At 46.1% G+C, this 25,286-nt stretch overlaps 1 protein-coding gene across 1 annotated transcript; it reads left to right on the top strand.

Moving 5' to 3' along the window:
• Positions 1-3,475: 3,475 nt before the first annotated feature.
• Positions 3,476-24,809, top strand: LOC139364584 (collagen alpha-1(I) chain-like). Its single transcript, XM_071101448.1, has 47 exons — positions 3,476-3,690; positions 5,999-6,190; positions 6,717-6,739; positions 6,998-7,033; positions 8,214-8,306; positions 9,016-9,087; positions 9,638-9,682; positions 10,160-10,213; positions 10,751-10,804; positions 10,973-11,026; positions 11,223-11,276; positions 11,507-11,560; positions 11,663-11,707; positions 11,861-11,914; positions 12,474-12,518; positions 12,681-12,734; positions 13,256-13,354; positions 13,480-13,524; positions 13,675-13,773; positions 13,915-13,968; positions 14,166-14,273; positions 15,001-15,054; positions 15,232-15,330; positions 15,533-15,586; positions 15,720-15,818; positions 16,172-16,279; positions 16,582-16,635; positions 16,745-16,798; positions 16,985-17,029; positions 17,244-17,450; positions 17,670-17,831; positions 18,166-18,219; positions 18,491-18,598; positions 18,835-18,888; positions 19,013-19,066; positions 19,446-19,607; positions 19,810-19,917; positions 20,220-20,381; positions 20,598-20,705; positions 21,005-21,058; positions 21,176-21,283; positions 21,570-21,623; positions 21,762-21,869; positions 21,975-22,257; positions 22,498-22,688; positions 22,822-23,064; positions 23,489-24,809. The coding sequence occupies exons 1-47, from the start codon at positions 3,609-3,611 to the stop codon at positions 23,633-23,635; spliced, it is 4,350 nt and encodes a 1,449-aa protein (XP_070957549.1). The 5' UTR covers positions 3,476-3,608; the 3' UTR covers positions 23,636-24,809.
• Positions 24,810-25,286: the final 477 nt, after the last annotated feature.

Here is a 25,286-nt window from a genome sequence, read left to right as displayed (position 1 = left end):
AAGACAAAGGAGCTGAATGTGGACAACAGGAAAAGGCGGGCCAAACAGGCCCCCATTAACATTTGATGAAGATGTAGTGGAGCGGGTCGAAAGTTAAGTTCCTAGGTTTCCACATAACCAAAGACTCCAGTCACCCAAGTCATAGACTGTTGTCTGCTGCTGCACGGCAGGCCATACCGGAGCACCAAGTCTAGGACCAAAAGGCTCTTTAACAGCTTCTACCCTCAAGCCATAAGACTGCTGAACAATTACTGAAATGGCCACCAGGACTATTTACATTGACATTTGTTTTTGCACTGCTGCTACTAGCTGTTTATTTTCCATGCATAGTCACTTTACCCCTACCTAAATGTACAAATTACCTTGCACATTGACTCGGTAACTCCCTGTATTATAGCCTCTTTATTGTTATTTTATTGTGTTACTTTTTATTTATATTTCTTGAACTGCATTGATGGTTAAGGACTTATAACTCTAAGCATTTCACAGTAAGATCGCTGACCTGTTGTATTCGGCGCATGTGACAAATACAATTTGCTTTGACATACAGAGAGCTAAACCAAGGAAAGGGTCTTGAATGACAGGCTTGTAGTTTGACTTTTTAACTTGAGATGTTTGACGCTTTTGCTTCTCAATAGTAGCCCTGTCACAACTCCGCCCATAGCAAATTTTTCAGCGTAGGCAATATTTTGGGTATGCATTTCCCTCTGGAGACATTGGTGGCCATCCGCTCGCCATAACCACAATTTTACAGGGCGTGAAGAGTTCCAGTAATTCCAGGGAGTGAGAGCAGACAACACTGTGGCTTTTGTGGTTTCACTTGACATTCATACTGCACGGCAAGTTTCAGCAATGCTTATTTTCCACCATCATTTGCAAATAAATTCATTCAAAATCCTACAATATGATTTTCTGGATTTGTTTTTCTAATTTTGTCTGTCATAGTTGAAGTGTGCATATGATGAAAATTACAGGCCTCTCTCATCTTTTTAAGTGGGAGAACTTGCACAATTGGTGGCTGACTAAATACTTTTTTGCCCCACTGTACAAGCCAATCAAGGAAAAGGTGCACTATACTTAATTTTTTACATTTGTATTTATTTTACCATTATTTAACTAGGCAAGTCCGTTAAGAACAAATTCTTATTTTTCAGTAACCAATGCATAGTTGCAGTTCAGTCTTTGTTGTTTACCATTCAACATAAATATTCGGTCTTCCATCAAATTACGTGTCTATTTCAATCTGCTGATCGACAAGTGACGCTTACATTGCATCATCAAAAATAAAGCAAGAAGGCTTACATTTACACATTATTAGGGTATTTTACGCACGTAAAAAAAGAATCGCAAAATTACAATGAATGTCATTGATCATTGTAGAGATATAGCCTATCAAACATGCGGTTGGTCTGAGTGAAATTATCTTTAGGACGGATAATTTGGTCGTAACGGCCATCTCATTCACACAATTGCCGGGTGGCTCGCCATTGGCCCTGTAGACTGTCATTGGACTGTACAGCAGTCCATCCTAAATGCCACACATCCAAATGGAGGGTTCATTCACGCAAAGCTAGCTCCCCTTTCTTACAGAATTTCCATCATTATGAGAAGCCAATCATGCCCCATTCTGTTTTCAATAATGGTACAATGCACTTGTAATTTAGTCCCACATACACCTGATTCAGAACTCGAAATGATGAGGTGGCGCTTTCTATCTCAGAGAAAGCATTCCATCGTCATCCTCGTAAAAAAAAAGACAGACGCATTTCTTGGATAATGTGAAGGCATGTGATGTGACAGAGGTTCAGAAGTGAAGGGAAAGAGCAGGGATGGGATTGAGTAGTTCTGCTCAAAGCTGCAACGTGTCTGCAGTGCAGAGAAAAGACTGCACTGATGCCAAAAAAAAAAAAATAATCTTAAGGAAGATGCACCTATGGAGAGGTGTCTGTCTTTCTGTGCGTAATAATTACTTTATGGGCGTTACGGAGCAGTGCATCTGGCGATCTACAATTACACATTATTCACTAATATCTCATTGTATTTATTTGCTATATGTGCATGGATGTTGTATGACACCTTCATCTGGACAGTTAGGGTGCTTTTTGACTCTTTATAGCAGGACTAACAACAAACTTGAGACAAACGTCCTAAATAATTACATTATTTTTCGTTTGGAAACGAATTCTTCCGTTGTGGAACTGCAGGGAAGTTTTCACATCTGTTTCAGTCATAACTTTTTTTTGCGTGTTTATGTCTGTGCACAGACGTTCTGCAGCATGCACATGACCAGTAGAAGTAGAAGAATTGACGGTTTCCATCCAGTTAGAATCAGGTATATATTCTTCAAACAGGCTATAACCAGGAGTTAATTGACGGTATTCTCCTCAGTCGACCTGTAGTGGGATTGATGCCAAGATGAAAGATGCGCTGGCAATCCACAGGCATTCAATTTTCCGATCTCTCATTCCACGTATACCTTCCGAAGCCGATCCCAGATCGCATGAACTATACTATGAACAAATGTGAAACAAAAACGTACAATTCCAGCCAAAATAATAATATTGCCTAAACTGTGAGTTTCCAATGTGCCAAATAGCGACACTGTACACACTCTTCCCCTAAAACTGTAGCTCAGTAAGGCCTAGCAGCCATCCTTTCATCAAATCAAGATCCTTAGCGATACGATTGGCTACATGCAATAAGTTATCGAAAGCCTGCACACCTCTCCCAATATGATCGGTCATATAACTTCAAACCACATTTACTACAAAAACTAAAATAGTATTAGGAATACATTCGATAGTCTCTCACATCTGGATGCAATCGATGAGCAATTTCACCTTAAACAAAAAATGTAGCCAAACGTTTCCGATGGCTACATTTCGATCAGAAATATCCTAGGCCGAGACACAGCTGTACAGGCCTGCCAAGCAACAGCCAATCCATCCCCACAGAATAATAAAATGGCAACGAAACCACAGCTCCCGAGGGAACAGTGCGTGCCCAATGTAGTGTCCACGTTGATGTGGCACCTTTTACGCGTAAAAGTAAGACTGTGCTACAACTGCAAAGCATTCAATATTGACAACAAAATAACATCTGCCTGGAAACACACAAGTGGGGTAAGGAACGTAATTTAAGTCCCTTTCCTGTGCACAGCTCGTTTCTATTTAATTGCAACCCTGAAGAATCTACCGACAGTGAGCTAGCTATCCGGGCCCTCCTCGCCAATAGACTATTGGATGTCATGGCCTGTCGTCTGTCTAAGCCGGGATAAGGGATGGTTTTTTACAAAACCTCCACCTTTTCTAAAAAATATCAAGTTTCCTGAGACTTTAAGGTGAAAAATGTGTCTACGACACCCCCTTTCCACTGATGGAAGGAGGGACTTTTTTTTAATGAACATGAGCATGCTGGTGTGGCCAGCACCTCCCCAAAAGTTTGGAATATAAAAGGAAGGGCAAAAAGTTTCTATAGGCAGTAGGGAGTTTTCTGCGGGGTCTGGATTGGAAATACAGAGGACTGGACCCTACTTGTATGATTGGAGTCTAACGGAAAAAATAACTTCCCCCCTCGCCTCAAAGAGTCTACATGTCTAATATTTAGACATGTTCAGCTTTGTGGATATTCGGTTAGCGCTGTTGCTCAGCGCAACAGTGCTTTTGGCAAGAGGACAAGGCGAGGACGATCGTAAGTGTCAATTTTGAGTCTATCCTTGCCTCTTGTATCTATTGTCTTAACGAAGTTGATATGGAAAGACTGGGTTGAAGGAGAAAGGTGGTTTTAATAGGAAAAAGGTTTGGTGATGACTGAGCCATTCCGATTCATGTGCAAATTAGGATACATTTCTATTTTTTATCTGTGGTAAATGTTTATTGACTGGTTAACTGTTCTTTTTTTTGTGAGTGGGATTCATTAGGATAGCCTACCTCTTGCAGCTTGAGCAGAGTGTATGCGCATCATTGCTTGTGGGCCTTCTCACGCTTGATTGCGCGTGCCTTTGGAACGAGTTGGTACAGGTTCCAAGGCTTTCTCTTCCACTCGTTATTTGATGCCCTGGAGGTACATTTTAACAGCTGGAAATATTTGAACGCATGTAAGGGATAGAGGGGAAGGCTACATGGCATGCCAACTCTGTGCCCATTGGATAGAGTGGAATTGAATGGGCCTGTATGGCTCAACAGTCTGGAAGTAAAGGATAAAGTTATTCCGTTGGTTATGGAGGAATAATTCATAGCCTGAGGCTAAATGTCAGCCATGTAGAAAAGGAACAGGGTCAATCCTGAACGATGGTAATCTTGAGCCTCGAGTTTTTCTAAATGGAATATATCCTAGTATACAGTCATTCATCACAGGTAGACTATATTTTTACTTTTGTGGAAAGAATACAGTGACCTACACGTTGAAGGAGTGGACAAAGCATCATCGTGCGCAACTTCCTTTGAATAGTTTCAAGCTCAGTTATTTGGCATAGGTAGCTACTTACAAAAAGTGTATTCAAAATAGAGATAAAGTATAAGAACCTAAATACATTACCTATAGACAAACTACATAAAATCCTTTTTAAGTTATTGGCTGTATGGTGTCACCCTACACTTGAGTATAGGGTTTCTAGTTGCATCTGGGGCGTACAGATGTGCAAATTCGCTCTACGGCCCTGTAGCGCCACCATGTGGTTCTGAAATGCAATTCCACCAACATTTCAATGTTTTCGATGCGCCCCCTACCATTCCCTTTCATTTTTTTAAATAATTGAAAACACATTCAGACTTCGGAAACTTTCCACTGAGGTATAAACGCTGGTGGTTGCCAAACCGATAGTTTTCAGTTATTTCAGCAGCGTTTGGAGGACAGCAATTGACAACGTGGACCTTTTCCACTGACTGTTTCGCCCTCTACAGTCAAATTGTAGCAACTCCTGTGCACCAACATTGTTGGTTTGGACACAGGTAGTCGGGCCAACCGCTAAACGAAGACCACAAATTCGCCACCAATATAATATTGGCTATTTAGGCCTAGTTCAAGCTCAAAACACATTTTCAGAGGTAGTCAAGCCTGATGATTATACTACAAAGCCGGATCAATTAGTTAGCCATCTAACTTTAATAAAATAAACAAATACTTATTAATTTTCTTAATGATGCAGAAAAGCAATAAGTTATTTCAGAATTTTTAGGCAAGTTATCCGGGTAACTAATTGATCCTACTTTGTAGTATACCCCTCAGGGCTTACTATTTTGCGGGTGGGTATAATTTGTGAAAGTTATAACAGGAATCTGTTCCAAAAACAGGATGCCAAAAGACAACGCATACAAAGTAGCATGATCAATTCACCCAGCTAACTAGCTGCCGAATAGGTATCAACTCACCACGTAGCTTATTCTTAATGTTTGTCCATAGGCTACCAGAGTGAGGACAGATTTTTTTCGGAATAAACGTACTGAGTGAAAACGTTTGTTGGCAACCTTGTTATTTACGAAGTTTTTGTAACATATTCTTGTTGGAACGTACCACAAATTATACCCACCCCTATTTTACATTTCAAAAACATTTGTCAACATAAATGTAGGAAATAGACTTCACTTTAATCGTTTTCCAGGCCTTCTGCCCTGTTGTTCATTCCAATCAAGGCATTACAAATACATGTGTCATTTAGCGCAGCTTTTCTTAACTCCAGTCCATGAGTACCACCGACAGCACACATTTTTGTTGTTTCCGCTGACAAACTCACATGAATGAACTTGATTAATGTTAGTTGACAAGTTGAATCAGATGCGCTCGTCTGGGGCTACAACGAAAAGGCGTACTGTGGGGGTTTTCAAGGACTGGAGTTAGGGAACGCTGATTGAGCAGACACTCTTATCCAGAGCGACTTGGTGAGTACATACATTTTCGCATGCATCACCTGGTCAAGGTGTCATCACATGGGCATCCGTGCCTTCTAGGTCGACATTGAAGGCAAGCGTTCTAAACTATTTCATCTCTGCATCTTTCTCAGGCACTGCCGGCAGCTGTACGTTGGACGGTCAATTCTACAACGACAGAGATGTCTGGAAACCCGAGCCATGCCAGATCTGCGTGTGCGATAGCGGCACCGTCATGTGCGACGAAGTTATCTGCGAGGACACATCCGACTGCCCCAATCCAGTGATCCCCCACGACGAATGCTGCCCCATCTGCCCCGACGACGGTACGCCGATTTCCTCCCGACGCAACGTTCACGAAGTTTACCTTACAGGCGCAGGCACTCTCAGAATCAGTTTTGACACGTTTTTCGAGGCCTCAGAGGGACTGTTCGGCTTGTACTTTTAAGGGGTTCGACAGCATTTTATGGATGGCCAATGAGGAATAAACTTGGATTTACCTTTATTCCAATCACACCAGTCATTTTTCCCCCATTTCCTCCGAAATGGGATGGGATACTATTCAGTGCTTCAGGCACATATAATGTGCATGTCCAGTCTGGTGCCACTGCCACCTCCTAACTACCTTTGGCCTTCCTTTCAACTTTGACCCAGTCTCAAATTGGGGCTTTGTGTACATTTTCACTAGGCCTAGTTCAGACATTGTCGTCCCCTATTAGTTCTAAATCTAATAACATTGGCCTTATGTACAATTTAAATGCACCCTACACATATTTTATTTGTTTTACTGTTCAGACTATTTCAGATATTTCACATTTTAATCTAATTGTTGTTTTTCTGTTGCTACCATAGGCTTCCAGGAGCCAAAGGTTGAGGTAAATATGAAATTATGATCCTTATTGTTATTAACTATTAGATAAGGCTATTATAATTAGATTTGCTATTATTGTCAACGTTTAAAGCGTACTTGTACATGTATTTATTATTTTTTTTAATTGTTGATTCATTATAAATACATCATTGCAACAAAACTATTTTATCTTGCACTGCAAAACTAGTAAGGCCATGGCACAATAAGAACCACATCTTCAAGTGCAACCACGACCTAATGCTGCTGTTTCCCCGTCAAATAGGGACCCCAGGGTGATCGTGGAGCCAAGGGAGAGCCAGTACGTTTCACTTCCTTATTCCTAGCATGCTTTTGTATTCACTTCCTGTCGGGCCAAAACCTGACAAACATGAGATGCGTGCAAAACATTTAACGTCACAGCCCTTTCACTAATCCTCCATTGATAGAGGTGTGTGGAGGTTAAAGGTTTGCACCTATATCCCAAGGTTAGGATTTGGCCCTTATGTTTCTGGTGTCTTTTTGGACTTGCGTGCCTCTTGTCTCAGTTTTAAAGGACAGGCCTAGCATCTTGCACACATCACTCATAATGACTGTTGTACTAGCTCGTTAGTACTCATAGCAGAGTTTTGGCCCATAAGATATTAGCTATTAGTAGATTCAGTTTTTTTAATGTTGGTAATGTCTGACATGGGGTTAGATTATAATCGAAGGCAATGGATACACCTGTACATCCAGAGTCTTTGGAGTTTACCAGTGGAGCTAAATGGCTAAATAGTCGGCCACCATCTTCCTTCTTTAAATCTCAATTCATGTTTTTCCCAATGGGTATAGATGTTTTACTTTCATCCAAGCCCAACCTGTCTAGATACCCATTTGGTGACTAGTATTTTGAGATATGTGTGGATTTGTATTGGGCCACCAGCATATGCAGGTATATTGTGCATTCAGTGAACTAGAAATACAATTTCTTATCTTGGAATAGTTCTACTCCATTTCAAATGAATTTGAAGAATAATGTGGTGCTCACAATATCTGGGACAGTGACTGGTTGGGCCCTAACCAAGTACTTGAAGTGGGTACAGTGTGGTGTTCCAATCTTCATGACTTAAGGTACTTGGGATTGTCTTGTAACTGAGACCGTGTCATTTCATCTCCGATCCATTGGACGGATGGATGGACTGACAAACAGACTGGTAGATAATTATACGGTTGGATGAACAAAGAGAGAGATTGATGTATGGAAGGACAGGTAGATAACTTGACTAATGTTCAAGTGATCTGAAGGTATTACAGATATGACCCATCAATTTGCTTGTATTATACTAAGGGCTTATATGCCTCGAGTTCACCCCAAACCCTAGGCCCTATGTTAGCTTTTCCCTTGTCACTCTTCACTGATGCCTTATCCCCCATAGATAACAACGAAGCCCTTTTCCCTGTTCACTGACTACTGCTATAGTTCATCACTAACCAGCTTCTCTCTCTTGTCTCTACTGCAGGGACCTGCTGGTTTCCCCGGCAACGATGGTATTCCCGGCCAGCCCGGCCTTCCTGGACCCCCAGGCCCCCCTGGACCCCCTGGTCTTGGCGGAGTAAGTATCTCAGGCCAAGACGGACGTTTAGCCTACTTAGCACTGACCCAGAGTCAGCTTTGACCCAGGTCAAATGGTTAAACGGTTATGCGTTGTACAGAGGAAACAGATCCTAGATCAGAGATTAGGGGCAGCTTCTGTTGGGGGTTAGTAACTTAGATTTAAAGAAAGTGGAGAAAGTGGCTAAGTCTGACAGCTGGGTGGAGAACAAACCAACACCCTCTTATGATGTCACATATCTTAACCTCACTGATCTCCATGTAGTCTGGACAGGCTCCAAATACAGTGTTTGCGCAGTGAATACAACAGGAACTGTTGTGCTATTCTATTCAGAATGGAAATCTCCAAATCATAATGATAAACATCCCAAAATAGTAGAGGCAAGAGCACGGGAGGTGTGGTGCTAAGCTATCCTGGTTAGAGCGCAGTGCAGTTTGTATTTCAGCACCAGGGCAGGTGGACAGCGCCCAGCCAGGAGTGGACAGGGAGGTAACGCCTAACACAGCTAGGAAACGCCAGAGAGGTAGTGACCCTGTAGATATGTAATGGATATGAACAGATCTGTCATTGATATGGACAGGCCTAGTGCCTTGCATTCTCTAGCCGGGTTAGGCCCATCCATATACTCTATCTCGGGATCACTGTACTGTTCTCATGATTCCCAATACTGACTGACTGTAACACATCTCTACCTTGTGTCTCCCTATAGAACTTCTCCCCTCAGATGTCTGGTGGTTTTGATGAGAAGAGCGGCGGTGGCATGTCCATGCCCGGCCCCATGGTAAGGGCATAAAACGACACAGAGCCTGTTGGCCTAGTTGCATCACTGACTCGCGGTATCTGTTTTGTGTATAGACACTACCAAAAAAAATATGGCCATGAGAGATTTTTGCTTAGCAGAAGTCCTGCAAATTGGCCTCTGTGGTACTCCATATGTCACAACAAATACTATCCCATAAAAAAGATGTACTTATGTACATCTTATGTACTTCCATATTCCATAAACGACTAGCACCACGCATTACATGTTTGAGATATCTGCATAAACTTTGACTCTTCCTACTTTGTCACTTCAATAATAGCATCAATTCCCCTGTTACCACTGTGTATAGGTCTTGAAAGGTTACTGATGCCACTATTCTAATATCACTCTTCATGGTGCGACTGTTGGGCATTAGAATGTATACTTTGGGAGGACTTTAACCCTCGCCCACCCAACCTTTGGTTGATCCTTCGGTCAGTTGGCTCCTTCTCAAAGATATATTCTAATGGGAAGACTGATGTGATTGGTCAATAATTTACTGATCGTTTCTTTGCCTTTTGATTGACAGGGCCCCATGGGTCCCCGTGGTCCCCCAGGACCTCCTGGCTCAAGTGTAAGTATCCCTTCCCTTTGTGTTCTAGCTGTTTAAGTGACATTTGTCATGTAGGGGAAGAGACCTCGGGTCAAAGGTCAAAAAGAGGTCAGTTTATGACTAGGTGAATCGCATGATGGGAGTTGAAGTCGCTCTCAAGTTGTTTAATTGTAGGTGTGTGTTTTTTTTTAAGCATATATGGCTGTATGTTAACTTGGTTTAATTTGATAGGTTCCTGACCATTTCTATTTAGTATCTGTTAAGTTCTTGTCATTTTATTTTTCATTTTAGTAAGCTGCTAGTCTGTCATTGGCTTTACTTAGTTGACTCTTTTTATAGATTTTTTTTTCTCCTTTTTTTTTTTTTTACATTCAGTTTCAGTCTTCGATAACTATAATGACAGTGGGAATGTTTTACCCACAGGACTTATTGCCCGTTGTCAAAAAAACTATGAATGAACATCAAAGTCTGACATTATCTCTTTGTCTCCCCCTATAGGGACCTCAGGGTTTCACTGGCCCCCCTGGTGAGCCTGGTGAGGCTGGTTCTTCTGTGAGTATCTCGTTCCGGAATATTCCAGAAAATGATACGCCACCACCTCAGTATCTGAATCCCTCATAAACACACACTTTGAGCTAAATTCTACGCCATATTCTGCAGGGCAATATAATGCCAAAGAGCAGAAAAATAGCTCAACATACAATGACTACACTTAAAAAAACTACTTCCAAACAACCTCCAGGCTACTAAACCACCCATTACCTGCTGCATAGGTCCTGCTCTATCCTGATGCTTGGAATGGAGTCAACTAAGGTCACAGGGTCACCAATATATGTTAATGTGCCCCCCCCCACACACACACAACACAGACCCCCATCGCCACCTTCCAATAGTATTTTGATTTAACTACCTATTAGGTAATCACATTTCTAGATGAATGACAGATGATCCTAGATTATTTCCATCACTGACAAATTGTAATAATATTTCTCATATCAAGGTAACTCTCTCTCGCACACACACACACACACACACACACACACACACACACACACACAGCCTTCTCACCCAGTGGTTTATCTCTTACAGGGTCCCATGGGCCCCCGTGGTCCTGCTGGTCCCCCTGGCAAGAACGGAGATGATGTAAGTCACCAAGATATCCATAATTGAAATCAACCTATGTCCCAGGACAATTTCTGGGTAAGATATTCATAAAGGGGATGGATTTGGATCATCGTTTATTCCTCACCTTGTCTCCTCCTCTCCATCCCACTCCTTCCTTCCTTCCTACCCTCCTCTACTCCCATCCAGGGTGAGTCTGGCAAGCCTGGTCGCCCCGGTGAGCGTGGAGCTTCCGGCCCACAGGTGAGTCGCAATGTCATTCTAATGTCACTCCATACTCCATCCATACACTCACTCTAGAACGTTAGTCTCAAGAGCAATAGCACCTAATAGTCAGACACCATGAGACATCTCATATCCTTCAAGGAATGTTAAGCCATCAACTGCACTGATAACATGTCCCGTTATCTTTTTTTCCTCTTTCTCTCTCTCTCTCCAGGGAGCTCGTGGATTCCCCGGAACCCCCGGCCTTCCCGGCATCAAGGGACACAGAGTGAGTCACCGCACCCCCAAACTGTATTGGTAGCTGTTGCTCTCCAGAACAGATCCAGGATCAGCTAAACGTCTCCATGCCTAACCTTAATCATGAAGGGGATTGCATGCTAAACTGATCTTGGACCAGTGTCTGGTGTCAACATCAGCCTATACTTCCCAAATAGCAGCAGTACAATCTGCCCTGTTTTCCTCTCCTCTAATATTGTCTCTCTCTACTTCCTTCTCTAGGGATTCAGCGGTCTTGACGGAGCTAAGGGAGAGTCTGGCCCTGCTGGACCCAAGGTGAGGCCCCTTCTCGTCCATCTCCCCTGCTAATGTAGAAATCACACATAATTCCCCTCGCTCAACCTCCCTTCACTGACCTGTCCGTTTGTCCTTCCTCAGGGAGAGGGTGGTGCATCCGGTGAGAACGGAGCCGCTGGAGCCATGGTGAGTCCCACCCTCCATTTTTGTCAACAGTCCTACACAAGAAAATGAGTGTAGAGAGAAGATCACACTAATTTTTAGCATTCTGCAATACAGTAGCAATGTGAATGGCAGCCATGATTACTTACCGTGCCAATATCTGTCCCTCTCTTTTAGGGACCCCGTGGTCTGCCTGGTGAGAGAGGCCGTGCTGGTCCCAACGGAGCTGCTGTAAGTCAACCCCAAAACCACCCCCAGGAACCAGTGGTGGAACAAGTTCCCAATTGTCATACTTGAGTAAAAGTCAAGATACTTTAAAGTATTTTGACTTAAGTACTTTACACCACCCCCTGTAACCATAAACAAGGGGTGCACTATCACCATCACAACATAGTTATGAGAGACACTATTCCTGTAGCTCAAGGGTCATCGCGTTTCCCAAGCGTTTTGCATATATTTCAGATGTTTACTGATCAGTCCAGGGCTAATTTGTTGGAAACAACCATTCTTACTCTCAATCTACAAAAGGCCTCACAACCTGATTTACTTGAATGCCCTATATTGTGGAACATAAGCATTGTACCGCCTTGTATACTGGCCTCAGTAGGAAGCCATATTTCACATGTTCTTACAACTCAGTGTGTCAGTTATTTAGTTTTACAGTGTCATGTTGGATTCTGACATTGAAGGGTCAGCCATATTGAAATTGGACCCTGAAGGGGTGATGGCTAGTTGCATCTGACCCTGTTGTGCCTCTCTCTCTCTCTCTTTGTATCTTTCTCTCCTGCAGGGTGCTCGTGGTAACGATGGTGCTGCTGGTGCTGCTGGTCCTCCTGTAAGTACTGACGGCAGCTATCTATTCACACATAAACAGTACACAACCATCAACAGAAACATATTGGTACACAAGCACACTTATGCAGTATTCATCATTTAGACTGTAACTCATTTCTCTCTCTCTCTCTCTCTCTCTCTCTCTCGTTTTCTCGTATTCTAGGGCCCCACTGGCCCCGCTGGTGCACCTGGTTTCCCCGGTGGCCCTGGAGCCAAGGTAAGATGTCAACTTGCACCTATCCGTGTTCACACACCTGTATACCTCCTACCTTCTTACTGTCTATCCTCCACCCTCTACCCTCACCTCTAAGCTCTTTCCCAGGGGGCAGTATTTGGAGAGGTAGATGAGATAAAAACATACATTACATCCATTCTAGCACAAAAAAAAAGCGGCTAACTACATCGGCCCCAAGTGACGAATCATCCTCTTTCTTTTATAGAACAGCTGTTGGGTTGGTGCTTATCTGAAGGATGACCCCTACAGGGGTCATGTGGGGTCAGAGGTCACATTGATTTATATGGGGTCATGATGTAGACATCATTTAATTGAATGGCAGCATAGTACAGTACTACCATAAGGAAGTAATAGGGAGTAGGGTAGTACAGTACTAGTACAGTAGTACTTAACTTGGTAGCAGTAGTACTACTAGAGTAGTACTTGTGTAGGGTAGCACTTAGGGTAGTACTAGTACAATATTAGTTCCAGGTTCTTGCCCTGACCTATCTTCACCCCAACAGGGAGAGGTTGGTGCCCAGGGAGCTCGTGGTGGCGAGGGACCCCAGGGATCCCGTGGAGAGGCTGGTAACCCCGGACCCGCTGGCGCTGCTGGCCCCGCTGTGAGTCTCAGCTCTAGAAACCTCTAGTGAAATACACCTCTGGACTGCGTTGGAGACTTTAAGTTACATTTGCTGTCCCTGTGAGAGACGTTCCCCTCTAACCCGTTGGTTTGTGTCTCTTGTAGGGAAACAACGGTGCTGACGGAAACCCCGGTACCAAGGGTGCCCCTGTAAGTATACACCTCCCCCCACTCCTCACTGAACTAGCCATTTTAGTTGTCATTGGTTTGTCTATTTGCCAATATTGTTGTCACTGACTGGTCACTCAGTGATGATGAATCCAGGAAGTATAATGGTTGTCTCTCTGCTGCCTCCTCCAGGGTTCTTCTGGTATTGCTGGTGCTCCTGGCTTCCCTGGACCCCGTGGACCCCCCGGACCCCAGGGTGCTGGTGGAGCTCCCGGACCCAAGGGTAACACTGTAAGTCCAGCTCTCTCTGACTTCCATCACTAGATATTGTACAAAAAATGTAAAATATATGTTATCTTAATTTATATTGATGTTATAACTTGGTCAGAATGCACAGACCATTGAGTGTGGATTCTGATTTCTTCAACCTAGGGTGAGGTTGGTGCTAATGGAGCCAAAGGAGAGGCTGGTGCTAAGGGAGAGTCTGTAAGTACACCTTTTTACTTCCTCTTTGGCCAAATACGATCCACCAAGTCACCCATAGCACGTACTCTGTCCGCACATGCTCAGTCAGCAGTCCGTATGTGTCTGAACTCTACCACTGTACTGATCCACATCTCAGCACAATGCCTTGCCACCCTCCATTTCTCTGACCTTCATCTTGTTTCTTCTCCATTACCCAGGGCCCCGCTGGAGTCCAGGGACCCGCCGGCCCTGCTGGTGAGGAAGGCAAGCGAGGAGGCCGTGGTGAGCCCGGTGGTGCTGGTGCCCGTGGAGCCCCCGGCGAGCGCGTAAGTAACCCAGATAGACACAGTGTCCCCTCTTCATCATACTGTTCTCCTGTCCTTTACACGTAGGTGTCCCCCCCCTTCCCCTTCTCTTTAGGAGAGAGAGAGGAGGAAAGTATGCTATAATGACGGAACTAGCCCGGTGTTAGAATCTGTTGACCAATATCTCCTTTTCACTGTCTTCCTATCTCCTACTTTTAGAATAGCACCCCCCCCCCCCCCCGGCTCACTAAACTCTGTTGTAGTCCTCCAAATCTACAATACTCTTGCTCCACTGTCTTCCTATTCCAAAGAACCACCATTGCGTTACTGCCTCATACCCGTCAAAATGATATGATTTGAACCATCCAATATAATGCTTTAAATCAACTTTAGGAACTGGGTCAGTAGTAGAGTGCTATACAAGAACTTGGGCATTTGGTCTTTTTATACATTGCTTACTTCCTCACAGTACAGCTAGTATTGGCACATGCATACACAAATATGATATCTATACCACTATTCCATCACATAAATAATCACATTGACTTATGAATGCTTATCTCTTTTTGGAACCAATAGCTAGCTCATAACCTAATTTGGCCACCAGAGGGCTGTGATTGCTGAGCAGTAATGTAATGTTACTGAATGGCTGTGTTATGGTACTGAGGTAGCAGGAATGTTGTGGTACTGACGGAGTGACAGACAGTGTTGTGGTATTGACCTGTGTTGTGTTTGTCGCCCCCTACAGGGTGCCCCTGGTAGCCGTGGTTTCCCTGGTTCTGATGGAGCTTCTGGCCCCAAGGTGACTACACACATATACCTGGAACATACACACATGTTCAAATGTATATACCACAATTCACCTCCAAACGTTGCTACATGCTATGGCCAATAGCTAAGTATAGCAAACTCCTCTCTCCACCCTTCTCTTTCCATCTCTCTCTCTCTCTCTCTCTTTCTCTCTCTCCCTCCATAATAGGGTGGCCCTGGTGAGCGTGGTGGCGCCGGAGTTGCTGGAGCTAAGGGTAACACTGGTGAGCCTGGCCGCAACGGCGAGCCTGGTATGCCTGGATCCAAGGTGAGTTAGACAGGGGACCGGTCTCAGATCACAGGACCTTTTTGTTATACTTTATCATTGTTGGATAACTATTCAACAACTAATAGAAACTATAAACATGAAACCAATATATTCATGGTAATATGGCATGTCAAGATGTGTATGCTGCCTATGTTATGTGCCTGACCTTTGCCCTCTCACCTCCCCCCCCCCCCATCTCTAGGGTATGACTGGTAGCCCTGGCAGCCCCGGTCCCGATGGCAAGACTGGCCCCTCTGTAAGTTCCTCAGCTACAGATTCACCTGACCCTCACGACACCAATTCAACGACACTGAAAGACACTGATGACCTATGGCTACTTCCACCGATTATCACTGTGGTCACTGACTCTCTGCCCTCTCCTGTGACAGGGTGCCGGTGGTCAAGATGGTCGCCCCGGACCTCCCGGCCCCGTTGGAGCCAGAGGCCAGCCCGGAGTCATGGGATTCCCCGGACCTAAGGGAGCCGCAGTGAGTAACCCTTCTCTCTCATGCTGCTCTTATTCGGGCACAATCATTTACGGGCTAATTTGAGAAATGAGATCTGAAAATGAGAGGTAACCCAATGTATACAGTGGAGGCTGTTGAGGGGAGGAAGGCTTATAATAATGCCGGTGGAATGGAGTCAATGGAATGGTATCAAACATATGTGGTTGATACCATTCCATTGACTCCATTCCAGCCATTCCTATGAGCTGTTCTCACTTCATCAGCCTTCACTACAATGTATGACATAGTTGTCCATAGCCTAAAACCTAGGTTTCAGTATACAGAATTGCTCTCTGATGGGAAATGAGCTAATGGGTATTTGTCTTCCCCTGTAGGGTGAGGGTGGCAAGCCTGGTGAGAGAGGAGTCATGGGACCCGGTGGTGCTGTTGGTGCTCCCGGCAAGGATGGTGATGTTGGTGCTCCTGGTGCTCCCGGTGTTGCCGTAAGTATACTTCCACTCTCCAGCATCCCATAATGCTTCACTCCCATTCTCCCCAAAGCTTTGAGAGGACAACATTCTTCAGCATTACCTGCACTGCGTCACACTTGCACACAAGCAAACACTATCACTAATACAAGCCAGCATGGAATCTCCTAGGACTCCTAGGACTCTCCTAGGACTGCAAAACCACTCAGTTTGTGTTTCCTTACATGATATGGGGGTAACCCCATCACAACCAAGGTGTAGCACCCACCATTATGCCGGTCACACTGATTTTCCTAACCGACTCTTCTCCTCCTCAGGGACCTTCTGGAGAACGAGGCGAGCAGGGAGCCGGTGGCCCCCCTGGATTCCAGGTACAGCACTGAACTATGGGAAATGATCAGCACCTGACCAATCGCAGACCTACTTCAGGACCTCTGACCCTTGCCTCACCTGTCTCTCACTTGTCTCTTTGTATAACAGGGACTTCCAGGACCCCAAGGCGCTATTGGTGAGACTGGAAAGCCCGGAGAGCAGGTAAGAATACTACAGGACTGCAGCACCTTTGGTGTAGTCACTCGCTGCCCCATGCCTTGTCCTTGCTACTCATTACTACATGACACTTGACTTCCTGTCAAGATTTGGGACTTGACGCAGCTGAACATTGAGCATCACAAATGCAGATCTCTAATATCTTCTCTCTCTCTCTCTCTCTCTCTCTAGGGTCTTCCCGGTGAGGGTGGTGCCCCTGGTTCCGCTGGATCCAGAGTGAGTATCCCAGAATAATAATGGCATCACTTCCTGGGTGATGGACTGCTACAGCTACACTGTGGCCTAGCAAACTTTGCCAAGCAGCAACAGACTAGCACTTAGCTGACCCAGGCTAAAGACATTAGCATTGGCATCGATGACATCCTTCACCTTGTATACACGTGATGCTCCAGAACCAAAGCTGATGCCCTCTCTTCTCTCCGTACCCCAGGGTGACAGAGGTTTCCCCGGTGAGCGTGGTGCCCCTGGCCCATCTGGACCCGCTGGTGCCCGTGGCTCTCCAGGCTCTGCTGGTAACGATGGTGGTAAGGGAGAGGCTGGTGCCGCAGGTGCCCCCGGTGGCCAAGGACCCCCTGGCCTGCAGGGAATGCCCGGAGAGCGTGGTGCTGGTGGTCTGCCAGGCCTGAAGGGAGACAGAGTGAGTACCAGTGTCCAACCCTTAACTTATCATCCTCCATGCCCAAATGCATGTTCATCAGTGGGCCTCGACTTCATACTTCTGTGACACTCCGATCCATCCAAACTCCCACTTGCATTAACAGTGGACTTGACTGAGTCCAGAAAAAGCTCTCCTCCGTCTCTGTATCTGCATAACCCACAGATTACAGTACTAATTCAGCTGCTCTTGTGTCGACAGGGTGACCAAGGAGTCAAGGGTGCTGATGGTGCCGGTGGTAAGGATGGCGTCCGTGGTATGACTGGCCCCATTGGACCCAACGGCCCTGCTGGATCTCCTGGTGACAAGGGAGAGACTGGCGCTCCTGGGCCTGGTGGACCTTCTGGTGCCCGTGGTGCACCTGTGAGTACCTCCGTCCCACCCGGTTCCCATCTCGCCACAGACATGACACAAAAAGACCTAAAAAAAAATTGCTCCCCATGCATCCACGCCACAGGCCTCTCTCTATGGGAGTCAGTCTTGAAGCTTCAAATAGAGACCACGTCGCCACAATGCACGAAGAAAAGATGAAATGGTGCCCGGAACGTACCGAGCACCAAAGCGAGCAATAAAGAATGAAACTTAAGTAGAAATGAAAGGTGTATAGAAGAGAGAACTGACCCACACTCATATGATGCTTGTCCCTGACCTTTAACACACCCCTGACCTGACTAACCCTAACCTTCTCCTCTCCCAGGGTGAGCGCGGTGAGTCTGGCGCCCCTGGACCCGCTGGATTCGCTGGGCCTCCTGTAAGTACACACACACACACACACACACCTCTTTACCTGTCCTCAATTCACACAGAAATTGGCCTCAATTCACACAGAAATCAGTTGCCAATTAAAACGGACGTGGGGTGTCAATCAAGATGACGACTCGCAACATCTTGCACACTATGGCGATTCTAAATTGATTTCATTGGCATTAAATGAGACGGGCTTCTCTTACCATAGCAGCCAGTCTAGATGAACCGCCACACTAATCTGCTCTGCATTCACTCAATTACTTCTTCTCCTTCAGGGTGGTGACGGTCAGCCTGGTGCTAAGGGAGAGGCTGGAGATAACGGTGCCAAGGGTGACGGTGGTGCTCAGGGACCCGCTGGACCTACAGGAGCCCCTGGACCTCAGGTATAACACGTGGGACTGACCACTGGGTACCCACCCTGGACCATCTTAAATGGTCCTCTGTAGCTCAATTGGTAGAGCATGGCAGTTGCAATGCCAGGCTAGTGGGTTTCGATTCCCAGGATGACCCATATGTAAAATGTGTGCATGCATGACTGTACGTCGCTGTAATACATCGTATTACAGAGGTGTTTGTATTGCTCTTGCTTACGGACTGAAGCACTGCTGTATCCACACAGGGTCCCGCTGGAAACACCGGAGCTAAGGGCGCCCGTGGTGCTGCTGGTCCCCCTGTAAGTAGCTTTGTATCTTATCCTCTCATCTGTCTGACTGTAAAAGATGGCGTTTGTAAAGTAGTATCATGCTTCCCAATCTGATACAACTAGGTTGACCAGTGCCTCTCTTTTCTCTCCGTAGGGTGCCACTGGTTTCCCCGGTGCTGCTGGTAGAGTTGGACCTCCTGGCCCATCTGTAAGTACTTCTTTCTCCACCACCATTCCATTCACACTGAACCATGCCCATCCTCCATCAGTATGCCAGTCAATACCCTGGCTGTGGCCATAGGTTCCAGATTCAACCATAGGCTAACACTAAGCAAGCGAACGGCTCGATGACAGCTTAAAACAGCAATCCCACAATACAACAGCACAACTATCAAGAAAACATATTATTGTGCAACCAACCCAAGACACAATGGCATTGCCTGATGCCCAAACAAGCATCTAGCTAGGCGTTAGCTTAGCATGTAGCTGATCACAATACGGTCATTGATAACAGCCATTGATACTGGTGTATTCGGTCAACTTTGGGCCGCATCTCATACTCAACCATCCTCTCCTCTTTCTTTCAGGGCAACAACGGACCTCCCGGACCCCCAGGCCCTGGTGGAAAGGAAGGACAGAAGGGTAACCGTGGTGAGACTGGCCCCGCCGGTCGTCCTGGTGAGCTCGGCGCTGCCGGACCCCCTGGTGCCCAGGGAGAGAAGGGACAGCCTGGTGGAGATGGTCCCAATGTAAGTACCCCTTTTTTTTTGGGGGGGGGGGGGGGCGTCACCGTTACCCTAACAAAGTAACACTCTGACCCCTACACTGACAAGCCAGAACAATACGAATACTCCTTTTGGAGTGCACCTGTAACACACGCCGCTGGAGTTGAGATCTGACGCTTTAGAAAAGGGACGCCTCGATGACCTATTCTCTCTTTCTCTCCTACAGGGACCCTCTGGAACTCCCGGACCTCAGGGTATCGGTGGACAGCGTGGTATTGTTGGTCTGCCCGGACAGAGAGGCGAGCGCGGTTTCCCCGGCCTCGCCGGACAACTGGTCAGTGCTGTAGAGAGCTAGTTGTAGAACTTCACGTTAAATGCCGTTAGGCTTTTGCAGAGGAGACCAAGTTCATGGTGGAGATCCCTAGTTGTTCAATAAGGCAGTGATTGGATAGTCTACAAGCCTGCCGCAATGATGCTAAAGGCCCTCTATGCTAGCTCTGCCAAGATGGCAGCCGACAAGTGCAACGCTCTTGCAGTAGCTTATTCATACAGTTGAGTCGCCATTGCTCTACTTCAGTCGTGGTTACTCTCGTGTTGTGGTTGAGATCTAACCCTGTTCTCTGTTTCCTGCTTTAGGGAGAGCCTGGCAAGCAGGGACCTGGTGGCCCCTCTGGTGAGCGTGGACCCCCCGGACCCATGGGACCCCCTGGACTGGCTGGAGCACCTGGTGAGTCTGGTCGCGAGGGAACTCCTGGTAACGAGGGATCTGCTGGTCGCGATGGTGCTGCTGGACCCAAGGTGAGAGCTCTGCTCATACACATGTCCTCAAGACAGATTCAACCCTTCACTTTGGGAACCAGCCTGTTGGTATACTGTAGACAATCTACACTGGGCACCATTACACAACTACTTGCATGGCTGAAATAGGCATCACATACTGTAATGTATTGGGATCATGTCCAGGAGGTTGATCTTCTCTCGGCCCGTCTCTGTTCCTCTTTGTCCTGCCTATAGGGAGAGCGTGGTGAGTCTGGTGCCGCTGGTGCTTCCGGTGCCCCCGGACCCCCTGGTGCCCCTGGACCCGTCGGCCCTGCTGGAAAGTCTGGTGACCGTGGAGAGTCTGTAAGTGTCCAGATCCTCCACCATTACTCCCTTAGACTGACGAGGAATACATAACTGGGCGGCAATTCAGACTCGATAATGTTCAGAGACCTTACTGCATGTTAAACTGTTGTAGCCTCAAAATGGCCGCCTATTGCAAACTAGTTAAGGCTGTAGAAGGGGTTGAGGGCTTTGTTTGTAGTGCTGTTAGAATACAGCATATACTGGAGGTTCCTAGTAGTTGAGCTACATAGCCTTTATGACATGCCAGTTGGGATTATCAATGGAATTGATTGTCATAATCTCTCTCTCTCCTTCAGGGTCCTGCTGGCCCCGCTGGGATTGCTGGCCCTGCTGGTCCCCGTGGCTCATCAGTACGTGTATACTCCATCACAGACTCATAAAACCATCACGAGGAACACAATATCCGCTCTTCCACTCTGAGTCTGAGGAAAGGGTATACTGAACACACCTGTCCTTTTCTCACCCAGGGACCCGCTGGAGCTCGTGGAGACAAGGGAGAGGCTGGCGAGGCTGGAGAGAGAGGCATGAAGGGACATAGAGGATTCACTGGCATGCAGGGACCCTCTGGCCCCTCTGTGAGTACCCCTGCTGATTACAAATCGACAACAATAACGACACACAAGTGACTCCAGCAGAAACAAGGGAAATGGCTACCCTTTATCCACATTGCAGTACACCATAAATGGCTAGATTTGGACATGCCCACAAAAGGCACAGGGGAAGAGATATTTCTGCATGAAGCCGAGATATCACAAAACCTAGCAAGTGGGTGGGTGGGGGAGGGGGGTGGAAATCAACCTTCTCCCTGTAATATTGTTGTTTGATATAACAGGCACCTAAATCTATTGTTTCTGCCCATAGGGACCATCTGGAGAGTCAGGACCTGCTGGAGCCTCTGGCCCCGCTGGACCTAGAGTGAGTATGACCCACATTACGACAGCGGTCACACAACTATCAGCACAGCAACGTTCCGACTGTGGATCACTGCTCTGGTGACAATATGACGTGGATAGTCCACGCTGTCGTATTAAGCTATGGCTCTCCTTACACTAGGGACCTTCTGGATCTGCTGGTGCCGCCGGTAAGGATGGTATGAGCGGTCTGCCCGGCCCCATCGGACCTCCCGGACCTCGTGGTCGCTCTGGAGAGATGGGACCCTCTGTAAGTCACATCAACCACTTCAAAATCAATATATTTTGCTCCTTGTACTCCTCTTATTCTTCTTTACATCCTATCTTGGTTGGCCTTTGCTTCCTCCACATATAGGGACCCCCTGGCCCTCCCGGTCCCCCTGGCCCCCCCGGACCTCCCGGCGGTGGATTCGACATGGGCTTCATTGCTCAGCCCGCTCAGGAGAAGGCCCCCGATCCCTTCCGTCACTTCCGCGCCGACGACGCCAACGTGATGCGCGACCGCGACCTGGAGGTTGACACCACTCTCAAGAGCCTGAGCCAGCAGATTGAGAACATCCGCTCTCCCGAGGGCACCAAGAAGAACCCCGCCCGCACCTGCAGAGACCTGAAGATGTGCCACCCCGACTGGAAGAGCGGTGAGTCATAGACCCATTCTTGACTACAGTTGGTCGCTCCTCGTTAGTCAAGAAATTGCTTGGCTTTGAGGAAAGCATGGAGCTGTATTGGTTCTTTGAAGCTTTAGCATAGGGTGTAAAGACGTCTTCAGTAGACACATGCTCTTTGAGTTTCTGGTGAGTCTTGCTGTCCGTGTAGTCTCTCAACAACAACAATCACATTGGATGTTCCTGACGCAATCCACTCTCTTCTCCATGTAGGCGAGTACTGGATCGACCCCGACCAGGGCTGCACCCAGGACGCCATCAAGGTGTACTGCAACATGGAGACCGGCGAGACCTGCGTCTACCCCACCGAGGCAGAAATCCCCAAGAAGAGCTGGTACACCAGCAAGAACATCAAGGAGAAGAAGCACGTCTGGTTCGGCGAGGCAATGACCGATGGCTTCCAGGTGAGAACCTCGGCGTGACAACCTGGGCCGTTGGGAAAAGAGGACCCTAATCGCACCATTCTCTGGGATGACGAGTCCTTGATGCTAACTCCAAACCATGCTAACTCTTATCTCTTTCTCCTTTCCCTCACAGTTCGAGTATGGCAGCGAGGGTTCCAGCGCTCAGGATGTTAACATCCAGCTGACCTTCCTGCGCCTTATGGCCACTGAGGCCAGCCAGAACATCACATACCACTGCAAGAACAGCATCGCCTACATGGACCAGCAGTCCGGCAACCTCAAGAAGTCCCTGCTGCTCCAGGGCTCCAACGAGATCGAGATCAGAGCCGAGGGCAACAGCCGCTTCACATACAGCGTCACCGAGGACGGCTGCACGGTGAGTCCTCCTTCCTCCTGTTACACACAGCAGAGAGTATCTTAGCCTGTGTCCGCTCAGGGACTTCTCTAGAAAGAATCCCTCCTCTCAGGAATGGTTCAAGAGAGAATTCTCTCCTCTTGAAGAGGGAGTTGATGTAAGACTGTGGGTATGAGCAGCAGTAATCTTGTTAAGGTGAAATTGTAAAGGGCTTTTGGGATTATGGTGTTGGTATAGGACAAGGGTCACTAGTTGGAAGCAGAGATGAGGGATTAATGTGAGGGGCTTTGTGATAGTATCTGAGATGTTATTCCTCATAACTCTGTATTTCCAGGAGCCATCTTTTGAAAGGGTAAATGGTGAGGGCAGGGAATGATTTAAATTGATCAGGAAATGCAACTATGGATTCTGATTGTGCCGTTTTCATCTCATTTTCTCATCACAGTCGCACACCGGTGCATGGGGCAAGACAGTCATCGACTACAAGACAACGAAAACATCCCGTCTGCCTATTATTGACATCGCTCCTATGGACGTTGGTGCACCCAATCAGGAATTTGGCATTGAAGTTGGCCCAGTCTGCTTCTTGTAAAAAAGAAATCTGGACTTGAAATTGTTTGTGTATGTTTTTTTTCTAGCAGTCATCCCTCTCAAACTTTTTCTATGCATTTAAAAAAAAAACTAGAGTTTCATTTGGCTGTTCAAATGGTCCACTTGCTTAAAAACTGCACTTCTGAAGACAGTGGTTGTGTGTCATCAAGCTTTTTTTGAGACCACTATTACCACCACCATCAACACCGAGGACACTTTAGAAGACTCAATGGTTTTACTGGCAAAAAGAAAATAATATATACTTGTAAAGTGTAAAATCCCCCCTGGAGTTTGACAGAAAAAAACATCCCAGATACAGGTGACTTTTTTTTACCACTGCGGAAGGACAATGAAAAATAAAATAAAATGCTTTGTACCACTTTCAGGTGATGTCAAATAAATCTTAAAAATGACAGTGAAGTGTCTTGTTGTTGTACTCACCTGTAGAAGCAGTTGTTGTTCCTTCTGAAGTCACACGAAAGCAGAATTAAAGGCATGGGTTCAACTTATTTTTTAATCTTATGGCTACCTCAAAAAGGAAATCCACGTTACCCAGTGTTAGTGAAGCCCAGGTTAGATTTTACACGGCAGAAGTATGTTTGAAAGTAACAGCTGCAAAAGGTGCTATTCTTCATGAGGTCCTGTCAATGGAGGGTGATCGGAATTGTGCTACTATGTTGTCATTCTTGCTTGCAGGACCTTAGGTGCTAAACTAGCAGATTATCTTGATGTCAGTCGTAAAAAGAGGTTTCAAGTGTTGGCTAAGATCTCTGCAACAGAGGCGTAGCAAGAGGTATACTGTAGTTGAGATGCACACGGTCCTGTCTAGTGTAGAATGAGCAGGTGGATTTGTTGTCTGTTTTGTTTTTAACATCTTTGACACTTTTTGGTTGTTGTTTGTTTCGTTTTTAAATCCCCCCTTTTGTTGTCCAATTGCTTCTAGCAGTACCCCCCCCCCATTGTTTTAGTTTTTTTGTTTTGTTATTTTAGAAGGGTTTTGGAAAAAATTGAACACAGAAAAAAATGAAAATATCATCAAATTATGAGAGAAGCAGACACACCGTTGGGGGATTAAAACAAGAGGATCTGTACCTATTTTGTATATGTATAAAAATTTGAGATGTTTTTAATTATTTTGGATGCTGAAATAAAGCATGTTAAAGTGGTCTACCTTATGTTTGTCAGACATGATCTTGACTATTCCCTGACTGCCCAATGGACTTGAATGAGGCACAGCTTGCACCTGTTACCGTTGTTTTGACTGAAAGGAAGATTAAAGAAAATCTCGGAAATGTTTGCCTATGTTTGCCAATGGTGACCATTGCTATTATTAAAGACAGTTCAATAGTACACAGCACAGAAGCTGGATACTTCAATACTCTACCTTTACGATATATGCTAAATGGTTTAATCCTTTTTCTGATTTAAAACCGCTCAGGGCAAAATCCGGTTTGAAAATGCATATCCAAGACATTTGGCTTTCCCACGCTGATCATGTCCTTTCGACGCGGTTGATTCGAAAGATATTCAATTCTGTCCTACCAGTGATGACCATAACCGTCCACATTGGCGCGCCCTTGGAGACAGCAGCGGTGCCCGAAACCTGTATGCAACAAAATCTATCGTGCCCACAGTTTGCGCATTGATGTTTA

This window comes from Oncorhynchus clarkii, chromosome 13 (assembly GCF_045791955.1).
Source record: "Oncorhynchus clarkii lewisi isolate Uvic-CL-2024 chromosome 13, UVic_Ocla_1.0, whole genome shotgun sequence".
Classification (NCBI taxonomy): domain Eukaryota; kingdom Metazoa; phylum Chordata; class Actinopteri; order Salmoniformes; family Salmonidae; genus Oncorhynchus; species Oncorhynchus clarkii.
Note: the sequence above shows the minus strand (reverse complement) of the source record. Positions and strands in the feature narration are given on the sequence as shown.